The sequence below is a fragment of the Corvus cornix genome, chromosome 1A (assembly GCF_000738735.6).
Source record: "Corvus cornix cornix isolate S_Up_H32 chromosome 1A, ASM73873v5, whole genome shotgun sequence".
NCBI classification, from domain to species: domain Eukaryota; kingdom Metazoa; phylum Chordata; class Aves; order Passeriformes; family Corvidae; genus Corvus; species Corvus cornix.
In genome coordinates this window covers 19,063,646-19,083,237 of record NC_047057.1, presented here as the reverse complement: position 1 = coordinate 19,083,237, position 19,592 = coordinate 19,063,646, and the positions used below count along the sequence as shown (strand labels likewise).

Below are 19,592 nucleotides of genomic sequence, written 5' to 3'. Positions count from 1 at the left end.
AACTCTTTGCTTTGGAGAAGGGGAAAGAAAAAGAAAAAGGTGTGTAGAGTGCAGAGCCTTTCAGGTACACTAGCATGTTTCTTTTCATTTTGGGAAAGCTGGCAGTTATTATGGGATTTAAATACATGGAGGGTACTCTTTCAAGTTTAGAGCAGTGCTTCTTAAGAGCTTGTACACAGCAACCTCCCTGTCCACCTAAAATAATAGGCTATGCTTTTGGTCCAGAGTAGTACATCAACAACCAGAGGCTGCAGCTGCTGTTTCTTAAACATTGCAAAATTTCATGCCTGTACTGGTGGTACTTGTGTGAACATTCTCTCAACCTAACAGCTAATTGATTTTATATCCGCCACAGTCCTACTGATTTTGCAAGTAGGAAAAGTTAGGGTTTGATGGTACACTATTTTTTTAAAGCTGCAAAGAAATAATGACAGTTCTACCTAAAAATAAACATCTAAACAACTTTCTAAATATCATACGTGAAAGTGGAGAAAGACTGTAGACAGTGTAGAATTTCTTCATGAATTATTGTAAAGTGAAAAGATAGTAATATGCAGAATAGTGCAAATGTAACTTGACTGTTTTCTTAGTGCTTTGTTTTCCTTTATGTGGTAAAACATTTTGCCTTTGTTTAACTGAATCTTGTTCTTTCAGAGATTATCTGTTTCTTTTCTGTCAAGTGATGATTAGCTTTGGTTATCCAGGTTAGATATAAGGAGATACTACTTTTGTAAATGATTTGGGTGGGAAAAGAAATTAAGTGAAGTTGCACAGCTGATGGAATTTCCTTTTAACAAAATGCTTATACCAACAAAGCAGACAAAGGCACTTTAACCTCCTTTTGAGTCAAATGGCTCGAGGTGCTCTCTTCTAAAAAGTGAGATTCTTTTAAACAGCTCCTTTTTTTTTTTTTTTTTTTTTTGCTATTGGGTTGACTGCAAAGAAACTAATGACAGGATATGTAATAGGAGATACTTGCATTTCTTTTGGGGAACTAAAATGATTTAGTGTTTTATTAAGAAGTGAAGAAAATAGCATTCATCAAAAGAAAGAGGGAAACTAAATAGGCTAAACAGGATGATTGAGTTAAAATATGGATTGACCCTGAGTAATGGTTGAGATATATGACTGTATCTGAGGTTTTGTAGTCATCTTAGATTAACAAGGGTAAGGAATAGATGGGAATAAAAAAAGAGGTTGTCATAGAGCTGCCAGCCATAGATTCTGCTTTCCAGTGAAGATGAGCACCCCAGGGCTCTCTGCCTGGCCATGGCTCCCTTCCTGCTCTGTTCAGCACAGTGGAGCCTGGACAATCTGCCAGCTGCCAGGACTTCTCCCTGCATGCCTGGTAAATTAGGAGCCCCACCATGGATACCCCTCCGGAGGCTGAATTTTCTCATACCCTGCAAGAAGGAAAATCATGGAGGTAAGAGGCAGGCTTTTAAAATCATATCTAATGTTGGGCTGGCTGCTGACATGAAAAGCATTTCTCAGGCAGAGAAAGTTTCACTGTAAATATCACTCTGTGGGCCAATGTTTTTGTAACTCAAAACAACACCCTCCCATATGCCCTTCTTTACCAAGGAATTTTTTGTATTGGTGTTTGACAGAGAGTAAATCTAGATGGCTTGAAGCTTTAATTAGAGTCTGCTGGTAGATGATCTGTTTCCACAACACAGCTAGAAAGCCTGTTCAAAGGACAAAAATCATACCCCTCTCTGAGGTCAGCCTGGTAAGGTAAATGTGTATGTGCCAGGTTAGAAGAGTTTCTGCTCGGAAATGCCTGCCTTGCTGGTTATCACTAGAATTAATGCCATGGGCTGCTGCTTAGCTTATACCAGGAGTTAGGTTCCTAGCTTAAAAAGATATAGCCGTGGGTAAAATAAAGCAAAAAAGCAGACTGAAGCATCTCCTGAAAAAAAAATTGTGTGCACATGGTGCATGAATGCTTCCTCAGCTAAAAATTTAGCTAGGAAAAGCTAGGAAAGTGAAGGGAAAACGTGCAGTTTTAAGAGCATATTTTGATCCTCTCTGCAGGTGAATTTCTTGCAGCATCTCTCCAGAAACAAGAACACACTGTTGACTTTTGATATATATTTTTTGTTTTCATAGTAACTTGCTTCATAAGAACAGGCACGTGAGGGGGAAAACTGCAGTTTGGATCTAATTTATCAAATCTTACCTTTGGTGTTTCTATCAACTGTTTTTCTGTTTAGACACTTGACTAGTTAATGGTTAGAAAAACAATATGTCTGTGGGTTCATTGGACCTAAGCTACTGATATGAACCTGGGCTTACAGTGCCTTTGGGTGCTCAGCTGGAATGAGAGATCTGGATGAAGTGACCCACTGCCTTCCCACAGCAGGAATGCAGAGCTCTCTGTATCCAAGGGTGTCCTTGTGCCAAATGCACCATGCATATGGGGTTTTTTATGCACGTGTGTTCTGCATGGGTAAGTCTAAACTGGTAGGAGTTTTTTAGATATTTCTTATAATATTAAGAAGATGAATTAGCTGATCTAACTCAGTGCTGAATGGGGTTGTCTCCCCTTCCTTTGTCCTAGCTGGGGCTGGTATCTATTAGACTGGCAGAAAATAAATATTGATTAAGAATTGAATAGTATCCTGCTGATTTAGCCAGGTTAGCACACAAGCAGACTCATAGGGGCTATAAGATCTTGGCTATGTCTTCATACCAACTGAATGTAGAACAGGACTTCTACCTCATTGGAGGAAGATCAACAGGTTTTTTGTCTTTTGTTAGCACTTCTTTTGACCTTTCCCATCACATTCCTTGTCTATGTTTTGCCTTGATGATATGCCCTTCTCCATTCCCTGTTTGAAAAAGTAGACTTGCACATGATCCATACCAGGAATGACAACTTCAAACTGACCATGTAATCAGTTTGTCTGTAGATCACTGTAAATAATAGCTGGAGTCTCTCAGGTAAAAGATTGCATGTTTCGTGATCTGGATCTTTTGTTTTTAAACACATGGGATCAAAATAACAGAATCTAAATTGGTTTCAGAAACTGGAATAGTCAGGCTTCCCTGGTAGCTGCTTGGGTTTTATAATGATTTCCTGTTTTTTCAAACATTGTAAGTAATTTTGGTTATTACTGAGTGGGAAGTGCCTCAGGGAGACACTGAGGAAAAAGAAAATATTAGTATAATCCATTTTATAAATAGTAGTATCCAAGGTAAAGTATCTTCAAAATATGAGTTTTGGATTTTTTTTTTTCCCCTTTACCTGTCTAATTCTGAGATATTTCACAGTAAACTGTTTTTATGCCCATATATTTATAGGAAAGGCAGCCAAGGAGTGAAGTAACAGTGATAGAGCTGAATGTGCTGTGATGAATGAGATTCATGCAAAAGGAAAAACATGCCTTCTATCTTTAAGCAATGAAGAAAGAAATGCCCATGAGAACAGTTTGTGGCTAATTATTTCCTAATCAGTATTTTGTTAATATCTAATTATTTCCATCAAATATAAGAAAAAATTGCTTTTCATACTTATTTTTTCAAGACATGAAAATATCTTTATTTTATATATTTTATATAAAATATCTTTATTTTATTTTATAAAGTATAAAATATCCTTATGTAATGCTTACTAGAACTTTTCTCAGAGTGTTTTTTTAAATATTTATTTCCTACTCAATCTTTCTGTTTCATTAGTTCAAAAATTACAGCTTCAGTAATGAACCGATTTTAATTGTTTTCTGTTCTATAAAGATAAACTGTTTCTGGAGGAAAAAAAGCAATCAAAGTGATACTGATTTTTTTTTAAAATTATTTTTTCCCTACCCAACTCTGATTTTAAAATCTGCTGTAGCTCCTTTTTGTGGTTTAGCCCCAGCCAGTAACTAAGCCCCACACAGCTGCTCACTCGCTTTCCCCAATGGAATGGGAGAGGGAATGAGAAAAGTGAGAAAACTCGTGGGCTTAAAGCAAAAACTGCACACACAAGTGAAGCAAAACGTGGGCAGGCTGGTGTTCAGGTATCCTCAGGAAGGCAGAGCTCCATCACATGTAACAGTGACTTGGGAAGACGAATGTCATCACTCTGAATATCCCCACTTCCTCCTTCCTCCAGCTCTATATGCTGAGCATAACACCATGCTGGAATATCCCTTGGGTCAGCTGGCGTCAGCTGTCCTGGCTGTGTCCCCTTCCTACTCCTTGGGTGCTCCCGGCCTCCTTGCTGGTGGGGTGAGGAGCAGAAAGAGCCTTGACTCTGTGTAAGCTCTGCTCAGCCACAATGAAAACATCCCTATATTACCGATACTGTTCAGCACAAATCCAAACCACAGCCCCATACTTGCTACTGTAAAGATAATTCAGTCTATCCCAACCAAACCCAGCACATTCCTAATCCAAGAAACACATTTAAATAGATGTTTGGTAGCGGCTGTTTTCTCAAAAGTGCAGAGTGCTTAGGTTTAAATAGTCCCTGGTCTTTCTTTCTCCACTATTTTGAACTACAGAGGCTGAAATCCCAATACTCAGAGTTTGCAGGGATTTGTACTACCTGTATGTTATGGAAAGGGAAAATAAGTGTTAAGGCACCATGTGAATAGGATAATTTGCTGTTTTGTATTGCATGGTTTTCTGCTTTATGCCATCAGACTTTGGACATCCAGAAGGAGCTTGGAAATTTCTGCAGCTCCTGAATCTTCCTGCATTACCAACTCTTGCTTCCCAGCAGCTACAAGAGGCCAACTGCTTCTGCAGAGGCTGAATTGCTAGAGTTTGCCCCAATATTTCTGGTTTTCAGAAGTGTCCCCAGAGAGGAGGTGCTGATGGAGTGCCTCCTCCCTCTGTGTTTCCTACCTCTATACTGTCTGTATCAGCTGGACTTTCCTACTGGGCCCTATTGACAGTGCAGGGATAGTCACAGGTTCTTGGTTGTTCCTGGGATCACCACTTGACAAATAACCAGGATTAATAACTACTCTGGAGCTTGTTTTTCTAGACAAAGGCCTTGACTCACTCAGGCTCAGCTCTGAGGATATGTACTGTTTGCCAGCAATCCTGGTTTAAATTATTCATCATGTTCTGCTGCTCATTTGCCCATTTCCATTGAAGGATGTGGAAAGAGTCTCATTTATTTCAATATGGCTCATCTTGAAGTTTTTGTATTTATTTTGTGTTCTTTCCAACATCTGATTTATATAAAAAATTACATGAAAGCAGAGTAATTTTTATTTGCATTATATAAACACTGAAGATTGAAATGTGAAAGAAAAAAGATAGCATTAAAACTTTAGCCTGCTCCATACTGTCTGCTACTACACTGAGCTTCACTAGGACACCTGTGATGCTTCAAATTGATCTGCCTAAAAAACACCCCCAAACTACCCAAATTGCACAAAATCACTCTTTGTTCTGGAAGAGTTTTAAAGCTGCATTGGTATCCTGACTCAGTTTACATGGCTTCACACTCTCAGTTCAACTGAAGGATTGAGATGCATCAGTGCAGGACAACAGCTAGCATTGTTGCTGCTTACAACATCTTTTAAATCTTACACCAGACTACTTATTTTTTGAGGGCTGCATAACATCAATTTGTTGATGGTTTCCACTCTGCCAGTCTTTCCAGACTTCCCCATATCACTGTCATTTGCCGGTCCATTCTTTTTAAGTGTATAATCTGAAATCTTCCCCTGCTGACCTCAGCTGAAATTTTAATTGTTGGGATAGAATTTTTCTTTCAAACCTTCCAGGATGTTAAAGGGTACTTTCTGTTCTAGAAACTGCTGGTGTCCTTGTGTTAACCTCCATTTTTTTTGTGTGTATCGTGGCCCAATACTTTGATATCAGTTCTATTTATAACCTGATCCATAGATCTGGTATCTAGACACAGACTATATATTTTTTTTTTCTAAAATCCAGTCTGTCCTAATAATGATGTATTAGGAATTAAAAGGTGAGCCATAATTGTACTCATGGAGATGTGTTGGAGTGTGAGAGAATCCCTTCCCTGCTGAACAATCCAAAGCAAAAGAAATGCACAAGAACTAATTTTTACCCCCAAACCAGACAAATACAATTTGGTAGGATTTTTAGAAAGACAGTTAAGATAAATAGATTTAATAATTTATTTACTTTTAGTTGCAACTCCTCCACATTTGCTAATAATTCCAGTTTCTCTGAGCTTTAAGTTCATAAAAGTATAGTTTGTCTACAAAAATTTTGGAGCATCGTGAATATGCTTTATTTTTTATTATTATTTTACTGTTTTTTCTGAGTGGATTTTTTTGAACACTCAATTTTTTGTTTTTTTTTCTTTAATAATTTTATTAACGATTTCATAGTGGTCTAAAATAATATTCTTAATAATTTAAAAATATTCTTTATTTTATTTCTTTAATAATGCACAGGACTTTCAGCAACCTAATTTGGAACTAGATTATTTTTCAAATAATCTTCTAGCCCAAACTACTTTATGATTGTATGATTCTAATCTTAGGAAAAGAAAGTCTTTAGCATCTGTGGGTTGTACCTAGGCTGTAAGCAGTGCTCCTAAGGTGCTGCCTACTGTGACAGTTGCTGTCATTGCTGAATACTTGTGACTCTTGAGGGAAAAGGTCGGGGTGAGAGAGGAGAGAGAGGGTCCTCTTGAATCACATAGATGAATTGAGTAGTGGTTGTCTTTGGACAGTGAATCAGTAACTTGTTGAAGCTTCTGTTTTACCAGCCTGTCTTGTGGCTCTCTGGGATATAGGTGCCCTTCTGGTACCTCGTAGGCTCACTCTGGACAGGAGATGTAGGCACAGTCCTGGAAAAGTGCAGTTCCCAGGTAGCTCTGAGTCATTGTATTTTGTTGAGATGACAGTTAACACCTCACACAGCTCCACTCCAGAACATGCCTGACATGACAAGAAGCTGTCAAGTTATAAACAGCTGTCCTTTGGTTGATGTGAGTGGTTCTGAGGCAAGATGTCTGTTGCCTGGAGCAGGCAATACCACTGCACATGGAGTTAAAAGAACAGCCAGGGGACTGTGCTGGCCATGGCCCCTCATCTCTAGACAGCTGTTATAATATAGTATGTGTGCCTGTGTTGGTGAAACTGAAAAGTATGTACTGATATATCACAGGATCCTCTTGCAAAATGTAGTGTGAATGTGGCTATTGTGCTCCAAAGAAGGCTGGGACTTCTCCGATATGGATGTGACAGGGACATGCCTTCCAGGGTAGACATTGACATGGTAATTTAACAAAGTCAGAATATAATGTAGCCAAAGCAGAAATTTCTTTGGAGTTCTGTGCTTAAGCTCCAACACATCAGGTCACAAAATCCATTTCTGGCTGCTTAGGTATGTCTGGCGATGCATCTGTCCTAACTTTCATTTTCAAATAATGTTTCTTGTAGACCCTTGACCAGCAGTGGAATTATATTAGTGTTCTCTTTTGAAGTGGGCCAAGTATGTATCCAAGCATGCAAAATTTGTGAAGACAGACTAAGTAAGAAAAAGAGACCTGAGCTGATGGTCCAGAGATCAAGCTTGACCCAAGAGAAAATGGGGAATACAAAAGCCTGGATTTTACTCTGTACTCTAGGGTCTACCTCTGCATTTTATTAAAAACACTGAACAACCAGGCCACCATCCTGAAATGTGCAAGTTTTGGTATCAAACCTTCTTGGACCGTGAAATGTTTAGATTCTGGCATTTTTGTGTTCTTGACCAGTGCTCTAATAAAGATTTAGGATGCAAAATATCTGTGTTACCAAAGTGCAAAAGGAGGCCCTTCCTATTAAGGGTTTTTTACGAGTCTTTTTCTGAAGGTGGAGGGAACATTGGTAGAAACAGAACAGGATCTTTTGCTATCATCTGTTCTTCAGGGAAAAAGTAATGAAGCATCAAACTAAAGACAAGTGTGGATTAAAATATAGGTAAGGTATAGTAAGTAACAAGGACAAAAAGACATCTGTTAGGAAGAAATTATTTTCAAAAGTATGAACAAGAGTCCCAGCTGAGCAGGGAGCCTAAGAGATAGTGTCACTGTAAATTTCAAATGCACTGATGTTTCTACATAACTGTTAGTTTTCAAAAAATGTGGCATGGGTTAATTATACTGCCCAGCTTTTGGTGAGAATCTTAACGGGGGTTCCAAAACCTGATGTAATAAAAACAGTGGATGAACATAGTAATTCCAGGATACAAATTATGCAGAAGCTGTAAAGTAGCTAGTTTAGACATTTTTTAAAAAAAGGTTCAAATGAAGCAAATAACAAGGTAGTTGTTGCCTGTTGAACTTAATAACAGCTTCAGTCCACACAGAAACTGTCTTGACTGAAACATTGTTCCTGCATAGAAAGAGTACATTGGTAGAGCTGTGCTACGATCGGCTTTATGCAGAATGTGACAGAGGTGTTCTAAGAAATACCAGAAACAATAAGAGAATCAAATTTCATAAGGTGAATGACACTGTTAATTTCTATGGAAACTGGAGGTAAATGATACACTAAGGAGAGTCAAAATGGTGTTTGTTAGAGAGTAAAACATCCTTGACCTGCTCACTCCTGAATATTGTCTTCAGGACTCCTATCTTACAAAAGAGTATAGTAAAAATGAAGAGGTGTATTACTTATCATAGAAAATATAGAGGAGGTATGCTGGAAAACAATACAACTGTGACTATTTTGGCAAAGGTGAGATGAGAATGGGTATTCCGTGTTTTTTTAAAGCAACAAGGGGGAACCTGACTGAATTATTTGGAAGCAGTTTTAAAATAAAAACAAAGCAAATAAACATAGTTTAATCACACAACTCACTGCTCCAAGAAGTTTTGAAAACCAAAAGGATAAATGATGCAAAGAGCTGTTTTACTAATATCTTTAAGAAAGTTCCAGAAGCAGCTATTAAAACCAGTGATCTCCATGTGGCTTTTGGTTCAGCAAATCCGTAAGATCCAGGTCATTGGAACATGTCAGCATACATTGTTAAAATAATCCATGTAAGTAGGATATTTCACTTCTTATTCTTTCTAAGCATCTGTTACTGATACACAGGAGAGTGGGTTGGGCAGATTTTTGATTTGGTGTGGTTTTGTGCATAGATGTGTCACATCCTGCTCCTGTGAGCACTCTGGATTCATTGATGCCCGTGCTCAAAGTTTTCCTGGACCTATTTGATAATGGGTCAGTGGGCTTTGAGGGTCTTTTGGTGGTCTCAATCCACCTCTACTGGATTGACCCTTCCTTGACAGCTCCTGCCTGCTTGTTGATATCACTTCAGTGCTTGCTCTGTCCTTTATGTGGTCACCATGGACCAGAACAGGGAAGTGGGCCCAGAAGGGTGCTTCCCTACCTCCATAAGGCCCCCATTTCCAGACACAACCTGTTTTAACTTCCCTGCTTGAGTGGCCATTAGTGTTTGAGGCATAGCAATGCAGTAACTGCTTAATGTCTGAGCTTCTGCGAGTTGACAAAATTTAGTCATTTTTTAACAAAAACATTTAAATTACATTTTGTTCAGTATGGCGATTGATGCTGCTTATCTAAAAATAAAGTATTGGAAAATTGACAAACTGGACTCACATGAAGTATCTAAAATACAAGTACAGTTGATACATTGGCAGAGTAGATGTATTTTATGTGTAAAGCCAAATCCTAGCAGATGCTGTTAGTTGTATATTCCCCACTGTAGCTGATATAAAAGGTTTTGTAAGAGCACTGAGTACTTGGGTCCTGGCACTGTCCTACTGAAAGATATCTCTCAGTGGCGAGCAAGCCGTCTCTGTGGAAGAAAACTTCCCATTCCCCTTGGGCATATCACATGTAGTCTCCATATGAACCAGAGCGTGTGTTTTTGAAATACTTGTTCCTTACGATGGGTAGTGGGACTATATGAAAGATAGCACCCAGAGAGGCATTCCTGGGCATTTTGTTGTGCTAACAAGTATTGAGGTGTTGTGACTCACTCCTACCCTGCTTTCACAATTGGTGGTGTTGAACTTTGAAAAAACATGCATATTTCTCAAAGCTGCAGATAGGCTATAGAACAAGACGCTTCTATTGATACAATTAGATAATAACTGAAATAAGTTCAAAGCACAGATTTCTAGGGTAAAAGAACCTGGTATTCCTGCTGATGAAAAAGAAGAAACTAGTCTTTCAGGACCACCCACCTCAGCAAAGCTGGTTTTCTTTTTATTAAATTCACTAGAAAACCAGGAAAATAAGAATGCATTTGAATACCCATGAAGTTGCCTGGTACATAAGTCTAGAAACAAAATTCCCATTATATATGGAATTTATATATGGAATTTACAGAAAAGAAATCTGTTGATCTGATCTAATGCTGATGTGATGAAATCCAGAGGGAAGAGGCTTGTACTGTGATTTTCAGAAATCACTGTTTCCTATTTTTCACTCTGAAACATGTGAAATGAGTTGAGCATGCTTTCTATTTCCCAGAACTAGCAATTTTCTGTCTTTGGAAAGTTTTAGAGGGAGGAGCTCAGAGGTGCTGTGGGAGGGACTAAAATTCATATTAAAGTTTTGGCACGAGAGGGAGAATTGTCAGAGTAGAAGGTTTCTTCTGAGGTTTTGCTTTTTTAATTTTTTTTTTTTTTTCAATTTAGGATGATAGGTATTTATGTTCAGATTCTTCTAATCATTCTCTTTTGGAATGCTGATTGTCAGATTATTCCCAGGATTGAAGAATGTGGACTTTCATGTTCTCAGGTAATCTCTTACTTGTTCCAATTTGCTGTCTATTAGTATAGTAGTTATATGCTGCCACAATAATTGTAGGAAAAGCAAAAATAGAAAAATATTTCAGCTGTCCTGAACATTCACTTTATATTCCTGTCATTCTGAATTAAGTATCCAAAGTGGCAAAGATGGCTCTGAAAGGGTGTAAAAAAAAAGCATCTTTCCACTGTTTTCCACTGCTGCTGTTTGTTTAAAATCTGTCTTTTGTATTTGAAAAAATTATTTTGTTCATATCCACTACTTTTTCAGAGTCAGTTTTTACAACAGCAGTGGTGCCAAAGAGATGAGAGAGGGAGGAATGGGAGGTTTCAGAAATTCCTAATTATGTTAGGAATATTTGAAACACTGACTTTCCTGTGAATAAATGAATTAAGCGTGAGAAAGAGTAAAACGTGTTTTTCATTTTGTGGGTTGAATGTAACTTCAGTATCAAATTTAATGACTTCTGTATGTGCATGAAAGGAGTGTGAACCATACCATCTCTTTAATAGCTTTGGATTTTGTATGATTCCAACTATCCCCGCAAAGGGGCAGTATGGAGATACTCTGCTCCTCTTGGCATTCTGAAATTGTAAGCATAGAGTACATTGAAAGAGAAATTTTTAAAAAAGGATTATATAGGCAATCTGACTTTTGGTCTTAGTGGGGGATGATAACTGTGTACTAGCTACAGAGAAGTGAAATTGATAGTATGAAGGAATCTGGCTGTCTGTATACACTGCTTTAAGATGTCAGTATTTAGGACAGGCAGTGAGACATTCTAAAGATTGTTTAAATGTGGTGGTGCTACTCAGATATTAAGCTAATTCATATTATAGCAATTTTTATATATTTTATATGTGTGGCCTAGAAAAACAGTAGGAATAAAGATGCTTATAAAATACGAGACTGAGCAAAAAAAGCCCTCTCTATATTTAAATATTCATGTATTATAGTTAATGTTCCTGTATTCAAATTCTGTAGTCTATATCTATTTAGATGTTCTTAGAATCATATAGCCATAAGAGATTAATATCTAGATGTACCTGAACACTTTTAAAGAATTTTTATGTACTTAGGTTCGTGAATGCAAATACACATCTATTTTAAATAATTTATGCTCATTGGTCCGCTGCAATGAGAGTTTAAAATAGAAATGATTTACCATTCTAATTTATCCCTCTAAAGAGTGTAGGACTATGGGACTCAGCATGTAAAAATCAATACCAACATTTTTTGATGAGTTTCAGTCTAGGGGACAGAATTTATCTCTGGGGACCTTAACAGGTATCTTTCTCTGTCAGACCTTAGGTATGTATGTTACCAAGACTGATTCACTAATTGCCTATGATATAGACACAACCCTGAGGTTTGGCAGACTGGATCCCTTTCTTTGCCATCAAGAGTCTGTCTTACACTTTTTCCAATAATGAAGATTGATTAACTGAGAAAGGTCTTATTTGCAGCGGAAATACATTGTTTCCAGTATAATGGAATCAATCAATCAATCAATCATTTGTGATATTAGGGACAGGACTCAGTTCATGTGCTGTATGTGATGTTTCTGCTAGTTATATTCAGTAGAATCTTGAATACATTAATGACAAAAATGTTTTCTCAGAGGGAAAAATAATGATCCCAACAGGATAAATTACTGCCAGCATAGCATTTTCAATCTAGTGCAAAGCATTTTAACTAAATGAACTTTAGGGTCTCATGACTGGCTTGTTAGAGGAAACTACTTTTCCTTTTCCTTTGAAAGTAACTTCAAATTCTCTGCATAACTGACCATGATTTGTGGGCTCAGTCCAATTCAGGAATTATTCTAAAAGGGAGCAGTCAATCTTCCCCATGATGAGTAACTCAGTGTTCCTCATAGGGGTACTAGTCAGGGGTTACAGTTTGTCTGTGTGAAATATGTGTGTGCTGCCTTCTGCTACGGCACATCAAGTCACAAAGTAGAGAACCAATGACTTGTTTCTAGCAATTTCCTTAATGTGATAATGAGACACTGTAATTTTAAAATTATCAGAGATTTCTGCAGCTGCTGTTTTTACAAGTGAATATTACAGAAAATTATGTTTTTTTCTTGTGAATTTTTCCTAAAGTTGGTACAGTAAATTTCTCTTTTGCATTCAAACTTGAGGCTGTGTGGTTTTTCATAAAGCAATAGGGGGATGAAAAGCAATTAATTAGCATTTTTCTGCATTTTTCAAACTGTGGGTATTGTCAGAAGGTTTTTAGCAGGTTTAATAACTGAAACTGTTGAGTTTGACCAGTAGACTAGATTTTAGTGTGTCTGTGTCCACTGGATATTTGTGAGCAGTTTTGACCTCCGTGGGTACTCCTTATCGGAGTAAAGCACTGGCTGTACTTAAGAGGGAAATAGTGATATAACTATTTTGAGGCATATGACTTGCAAAGCACCTGCCTTGAACTGTTTAGATTTTGAATCTTATCACAGCTTTATGAATCATTCTTGGTTTACCATGGGTATTCAGAAAGATATCCTTGCATTGCCTTGTATAAGGCACTGTTCAGGTTTCATTACTGTAACACAACCTGTGCATCTGTTCAGTACAGGAAAGGAAAAAAATAAAAGAACATTGGATGTTTATGCCAGTATTACATGGAATTTTAAAGAGCATGAAAAATATGGAGCTGTGGGTTGAATGATGGCAAATGAACGACTAAGCTTTTATTGCATGTTATGATTTTTTCTCTTTTATTTTAAGAGCTTGGCTTTAGAGGTCACGTGATACTCTAGTATTCAAAGTTTAAATGATGTGGGCATGTTCCCCATGCCCCACCCAATAGCAAACACAGTTATCAACCAAGTTTCCTTGTGAAAGCATAGGGGAATCCCAGCCTGCAATTGGAATTGGGTTTGTGCCCTACTCATTTTACAATCCACATTGTTTGCAAGCTGTACACAAAGAAATAGGCTTATGCCAAATTTGATTCAACAGCTGGTAAAGATCAAGAGCACTGCATTTAAAAAACAATCCCCAGAAAACGATGAAATAGTATTTGTGTTGTCTGCTATTTAATGCAGTAATGCTTCCAAAGTCTGTGGCTAAAGAAGGAAACCCTAAACTGAATCTGGGATTTCCCTTTAATTATAAAGGTTATTGGCAGCAAATTCTTGATAAAACTGCTGCTTGTTCCTGCTATTCATAATCAAAATGTGTGGTGTTTCTTTACTGGATATTTATAGCATGGATCAGTCCATTCTTGCTGAATATTACATACTGCAAAACCAGTGATATAGTATGGCCCTTAGGCCACAAAGTCAGCTGACATAAATTGGTATTCTTTGTTCATTATTAAGCAATTTATATTTTAAAAGTGATCCCAGGCCTTTAGAAAAGACATGATAATGTAAGCGACATAATTCATTTGTCCTCTAAAGTCTGATTGAAAACATGATTTTAGACATGGAAAATGTCTAAAGAGACTGATCAGAGACCTGACTTCCTCTGGGTGAGTGAGAGAGATACACCATGAAATCCCATCACAGGAATATGATTCAACACACTTTTTTTTGTATGCACTGATATACCTGATGACTGAAGGAGATGCATAAATATATAAAACATATCCTCTGCTAATATTTGCTGAGGTGCAGTACAATCCACCAGAGCATGCCCTAGATGGAAAGCCTGGGGTCTACCTCCCTGCCTGTCATCGACTCACTTGTGTGGCCCTCTTCAAGTCATTTCATTTCTCTGGTTTTCACAAATATAAAAGAGCGCTGACCTTCCTGTGTGGTGTGTCTTAATTATATGTTTTCATTAACTGCTTTGAAAATTATAATTAAGAGTTACGTACTCATTCATCAAAACAGTCATACTTAAGGGGCTCAGTCATTTTGAGTCATTGTATTAGAGTGATACTAACCCATTTGCTTAGATCTCCTTGCTTGCCTTCTCTGCTGGTACTTAGGAGAGCAGCAGTTTAGCAAATTTGGGTGGCTTATCTCTTGGACTGTGTTTCACATTTGCTCTTTCAGTCAAAAATAGCTTGGCAATGACATAAGACAGCTTTCTGTTGTGTCCTATGTCACTGGTTGGGTGCTGTCACATTTCCTCACCCCCTGAAAAGGAAACAGCCTGTGACAGGTACAAACAGGGACTTACTGCAGTGTTCCTCAATGTTACAGCATGTACCACCAGCTCCTGTAAGAGAGGTGGAGATGGAGAAAGCTCTGCAATTCAGATCTAGCAAAAAATTCAATGGTAGATTTTGTGCTTTTTCCCTTCTCTCTTCCTCAGGAACTCTGGAAAAAGGTTGTAAGGTCTGGAAAGAGACTAGCCACTGGAATAGCAAGAGCAGAATACAAGCAGTCATGAAAGCTGGAGGTGCAGACTTAACAGGTGTTGGAACTGGAGCTGACAAAGTGTCTTGGAACTAAAACAAGGCAGCACTAGAAGCTTCACCATGAGATATCAGCATCAGTTCCGTGCAATCAATACCCATAGCAGGAGACACATATTTAAAAAACCCAAAAAGGGATATATAAGCAAGGTCAGCAGAAGATGGGAGCAGCTGGCCTTTATTATTAGCAGTGAATTTTAGCTCACAAATCTCTCTCAGCCCTATTCTTAGGAATCTGATCTATCCTTCGGCTCCATTTGGACCCAAAACTAAGTAGTGGGTATTGAGACTTGGAAGTAGGTGCTTTCCACAGCTGTCTGACTGCTTTGCAGTTGGAAAACTACTCGTGATTTGATCAAATCTGGGTGGGACAGGTTTTTTAGGAGTGGTAATAACTTTAATGAGACCATGTGGTGTGACCTAGCTGGAATTCTTGCAGTAAGGTCTAGAAATAGTTTAATTTGTACTTTTGTGGAGCTGGCAGTGCTGTACCTGTTACATTGTCATGTCTGTTTATACTATTCCATTCTTCCTCTCCTGCCAGAGTGCCTGCGCATGCAAGAGAACCAGGGATGATCAAAAATGAGAAGGACCAAAAAGAGGCTTAAAACACTTCTTTCTAAGGATAGGTTTGGATACTCTCCTGGCTTTTTGGCTCAGCATTGAAATGCTAGGCTTTGGTGATGGATGGATGGAAAGATAGGTAGGTAGATAGATAGATAGATTTAGACCTAAGAAATGTTTTTCCTCCTATCTCTGCCTGAAAATGCATTGGTTTTTGGAAGCCATAAATTTCTGTGTGCTGTGTTGTGGCTCAGTGGTTGTTCAAACTAGGATCCCACATTTGAAGTTCTATGAGTTTTGTTACCATTATCCCCACAAGATCCCTAGGTTTTATATACCAACCTGTTACAGATTTAGTTTTCGCAGACTGTTACAGACATAGTAGTTTTCATAATGTCAGAAAAATATATTTCCTTGTAAAACTTTTTTTTTTCTGATTTTGTTAACATTTATAGGCTATTTTTTGAAAACCAGGAAGTTATTTGCCATCTTAAAAATACAAACCAGAAAGTATGCCCCAAACTGCAGTGTGTTGCTGAGGATGTTCCAGATCAACTCTGGTCTGCTTGGCTAGGAATGATCACAGAACCAGTAAATTCATGTATACTCAGATGTAATACAGACACATCATAGCACTACCCCTGCATTCACTACCATAGGAATTCACTGGGCCAGAATTTTCTGAGGTCATGAATAAACTGGAAAGTCATAGTAACTAATGATGCTGAGCACTGGGATAGATTGCCTGTGGAGCTTATAGAGATCTCCACACACACTAAGAAACTATAGCTATGTTTAATGTAGCTCACATATGTCTCACATAAAGGTCATTCTTCCTAAGGCAGAAATGCAGAGTAGATGATATCTTGAGTTTTCTTCTAAGACAAGTGTCTCTGATTTCTTTCATTCATTCATCCTCTTCTCTTTTGTGGGCTCTACAGATGGTCTTTCAAATCATATTTGACTTATTCCTTTGAAACAGTCAGCAGAGCCAAAGACCTGTTTTGCTCTATGGCACATCCCATCCTTCCAGCATGCAAAATATAGGACTCACCATGAAAACCATATGGGACATTCAATCTCATTCAGGAAGTGTCTATGCAAAAATGAAGAGAGTTTTAGTTTTAATTTGCAAATTACTTGTGGGTCTTTCTCTTGCAAGGAAATGTTTCAACATAGTTGCTTTGAATAAGTGTGGTAAATTTCAATAATTTCTGGAAAACTGATTGTCTTGCTATTGCCTCTACTTGTCTGCATATTTTCAGAGAGTATGAATCACATAAACAATGCTGTACAGTACTAGAGGTGCATTCATTGTCTTTCCTTGGAAAAACTTTGAGGAAATAGAATTTATTGCAGTTAAGATTTTCACTGCCTCCAGTTTTGTTTTTCCCTTTCATCCCTACATATGCAAACTTCCTTCATCTTTTTCCAACTTCCTCATCTCCCTGACCTGCTGTTCTTTTTTTTCTGTGACTGCAATGAGTTTTTTCCATTGCTTTTTGAATTTTGGTATAATTTTTTCATAATTGCAGTTATCACTGTAGTGTGATGATTCATGCTTAGTTTTGATCAGTAATATGTGTTCTTTGGAGTTTTTTCCCTCTTATTTTTGATGTATTTTGTTTATATATGATACAATAGAATAATTTTTAGAGCATGGTCAGATCGTGTGCCTACTCAGCCTTTGTAGCTTATTTTCTCTGCAACTTAGAGGTGAAAAATCACATACAATTTTTAAGCAAATGTATGGCATAGGTGTTTTTCAGTAAGTGCTATCATTAGAAATGAGGCACAGTGTGAAGCAGCATATGAAAGTACTAAACACTGATGGGTTTATTCAGCTGAGGCCATGCCCAGGAATTACTGCTGCTTCCAGGGACTACAGTGTGATCAGTAGGGTCAGATGATACAATGCTGCCATTGTGAAGTTGGTAGGATCCTGCTTCTTTGGAAGCCCTTCTCTTGGACCTCTGCCTCCTTTAATTGCCCTGTGCTAAGTTTAGCAACTACAGTATAAGGTTACATTATATAAATGATCTGATTATTCCACAATTTGTTCCCCCTTTCCCGTCCCCCCAACAAAATTATGATTAACAGTAAAAAATTTGAGGAATAGATGTATGTAATGACTTTTCAAATGATTTTTTTTTGGTATTTTATATGATTTATTTCTCTTTAAATTTCCCAAATTTATACATAATTAGCTTCTCTCTATCACTTATCTCACACTGCAAATGTTTCATCTACAATACACACTAGATTTTTTCAGTAGGGCTTCTCTACACAGCAAATCTTGAATTTTTTATTTTCTCATGTACTCACATTACTCGTTCTTTCAGGGAAAGGTGTTTTTGGCTTTTGTTGCTCCTGATAAGACAGCAAAGACATGTATGTAGGAATTCTGGTATAGGGTTTCTGATGTAGGATTCGGACTTTCAGACACCCTAATAACACAAATATGAATAGCCAGGAAATAGTCGTCTCTCAAAAATTTTCAAGAGTACAGCTGCAAAAACCTTCACACTCTAAGACTTCCCTCATTTTTCTGTGGCTAGAGTGTTTCTGTAACTCACTATTAGAGCAAGTCAGGCATGTTTAGCATTGTCTTTAATAGAAGAATTTCCTGTACTGATGCTGTGGCACCAGGCAGGAATGCAGAAGCCTCCCAGGACTGTCATCTGAGAGTGTACTACCATGGCTTGTACGATGTCCTGTGCGAACATTTGTATGGCCTTACACCCTTACACAACAATATAACAAGCTAAGGCTAGAATGAAACCAAAGTCAACGTTAAAAAATACTTCTCATTTGGAAGGGCTATAATCAGGGGTAGTTCCAGGATTATTTAGACTTGAAATTTTCTTCTGTTTAAGGAGAAGAGGGAGAAACATCATTTTGATGGGAGCTGAGATTACCAGTTTTCTTAAATTATATTTCAGGTACTTAAGTCCTCCTTTAAAATTTGGCTGACTTAATCCTTTTGAAAATGGCTGACAACTTTGGCTTTATGTCACTACCCACTAATAATGCAAAACTCACAGAGAAATTGCCTTACTTGGGAATGATGTGACTTCACGGGCAAAACTGTTTGCATAGGTGTGTTTGGTTTGTGAAGTTTTGGTAGCTGGGGTAGGGTGGCTTCTGTGAGAAGCTGCCAGCCAGCTCCAAGACAGACCCACTGCTGGCCAAGGTCAAGACCATCAGTGATGATGGTAGCACCTCTGGGATATCAGCTTTCTGTTGTCACGTGATGGAGCAGGTGGATGCCTGAAGGAGGTTGGGACCCTGTGGGAAGCCTGTGGTGGAGCAGGCTCCTGGCAGGACCTGTGGCCTGTGCAGAGAGGTGCCACACCAGAGCAGGTTTGCTGGCAGGATTTGTGCCTCTGTGAGGGACCCACACTGGAGCAGTCTGTTCCTGAAGGACTGCACCTTGAGGAAGGGATCCACTCTGGAAAAGTTCATGAAGAACAGCAGCCCATGGGAAGGAATCATCTTGGAGAAGTTCGTGGAGGTCTGTCTCCTGTGGGAGGGACCCCTTGCTGGAGCAGGGGAAGGAGAAAGAGTATAAGTAGTCCTCTCCCTGAGGAGGAAGGAACGCAGAGACAATGATGATGTGATGTGTGATGAACTGACTGCAGCCCCCATTCCTTGTTCCCCTGCCCTGCTGAAGGGGAGGGGGTGGGCAAATCAGAAGTGAAGTTGTGCCCATAAAGAAGAGAGGGATGGGAGGAAGGTGCTTTATGGTTTGTTTTTTATTTTCTCATTAACTTACTCTGATTTTAATTGTCAATAAATTAAACTAATTTCCCCAAGCTGCGTCTGTTTTGCCTGTGATGGTAACTGCTGGGTGATCTCTCCCTGTCCTTATCTCAAACCAGAAGCCTTTTGTTAAATTTTTTATTCCCTGTCCAGTGGTGGAGGGGAGTGACAGAGTGTCTATGG

The 19,592-nt window shown here is 38.4% G+C and overlaps 1 protein-coding gene across 7 annotated transcripts in view; it reads left to right on the top strand.

Annotated features, from left to right (window-relative positions):
- The first annotated feature begins 6,377 nt into the window (after nucleotides 1-6,377).
- The window catches only part of IL17REL (interleukin 17 receptor E like), a 47,204-nt gene continuing 33,989 nt past the window's right edge, over nucleotides 6,378-19,592 (top strand). For 3 of the 7 annotated variants that reach the window (XM_019283522.3, XM_019283520.3, XM_019283523.3), the window contains exon 1: nucleotides 6,381-10,697. In XM_019283522.3, the coding sequence (XP_019139067.1) occupies nucleotides 10,596-10,697 (102 nt within the window). In that variant the 5' untranslated portion in view covers nucleotides 6,381-10,595. Of the gene's footprint in view, nucleotides 10,698-19,592 lie in introns of all 7 variants that reach the window. The other 4 variants (XM_019283521.3, XM_019283519.3, XM_019283518.3 and 1 more) reach the window with 3 other exon arrangements.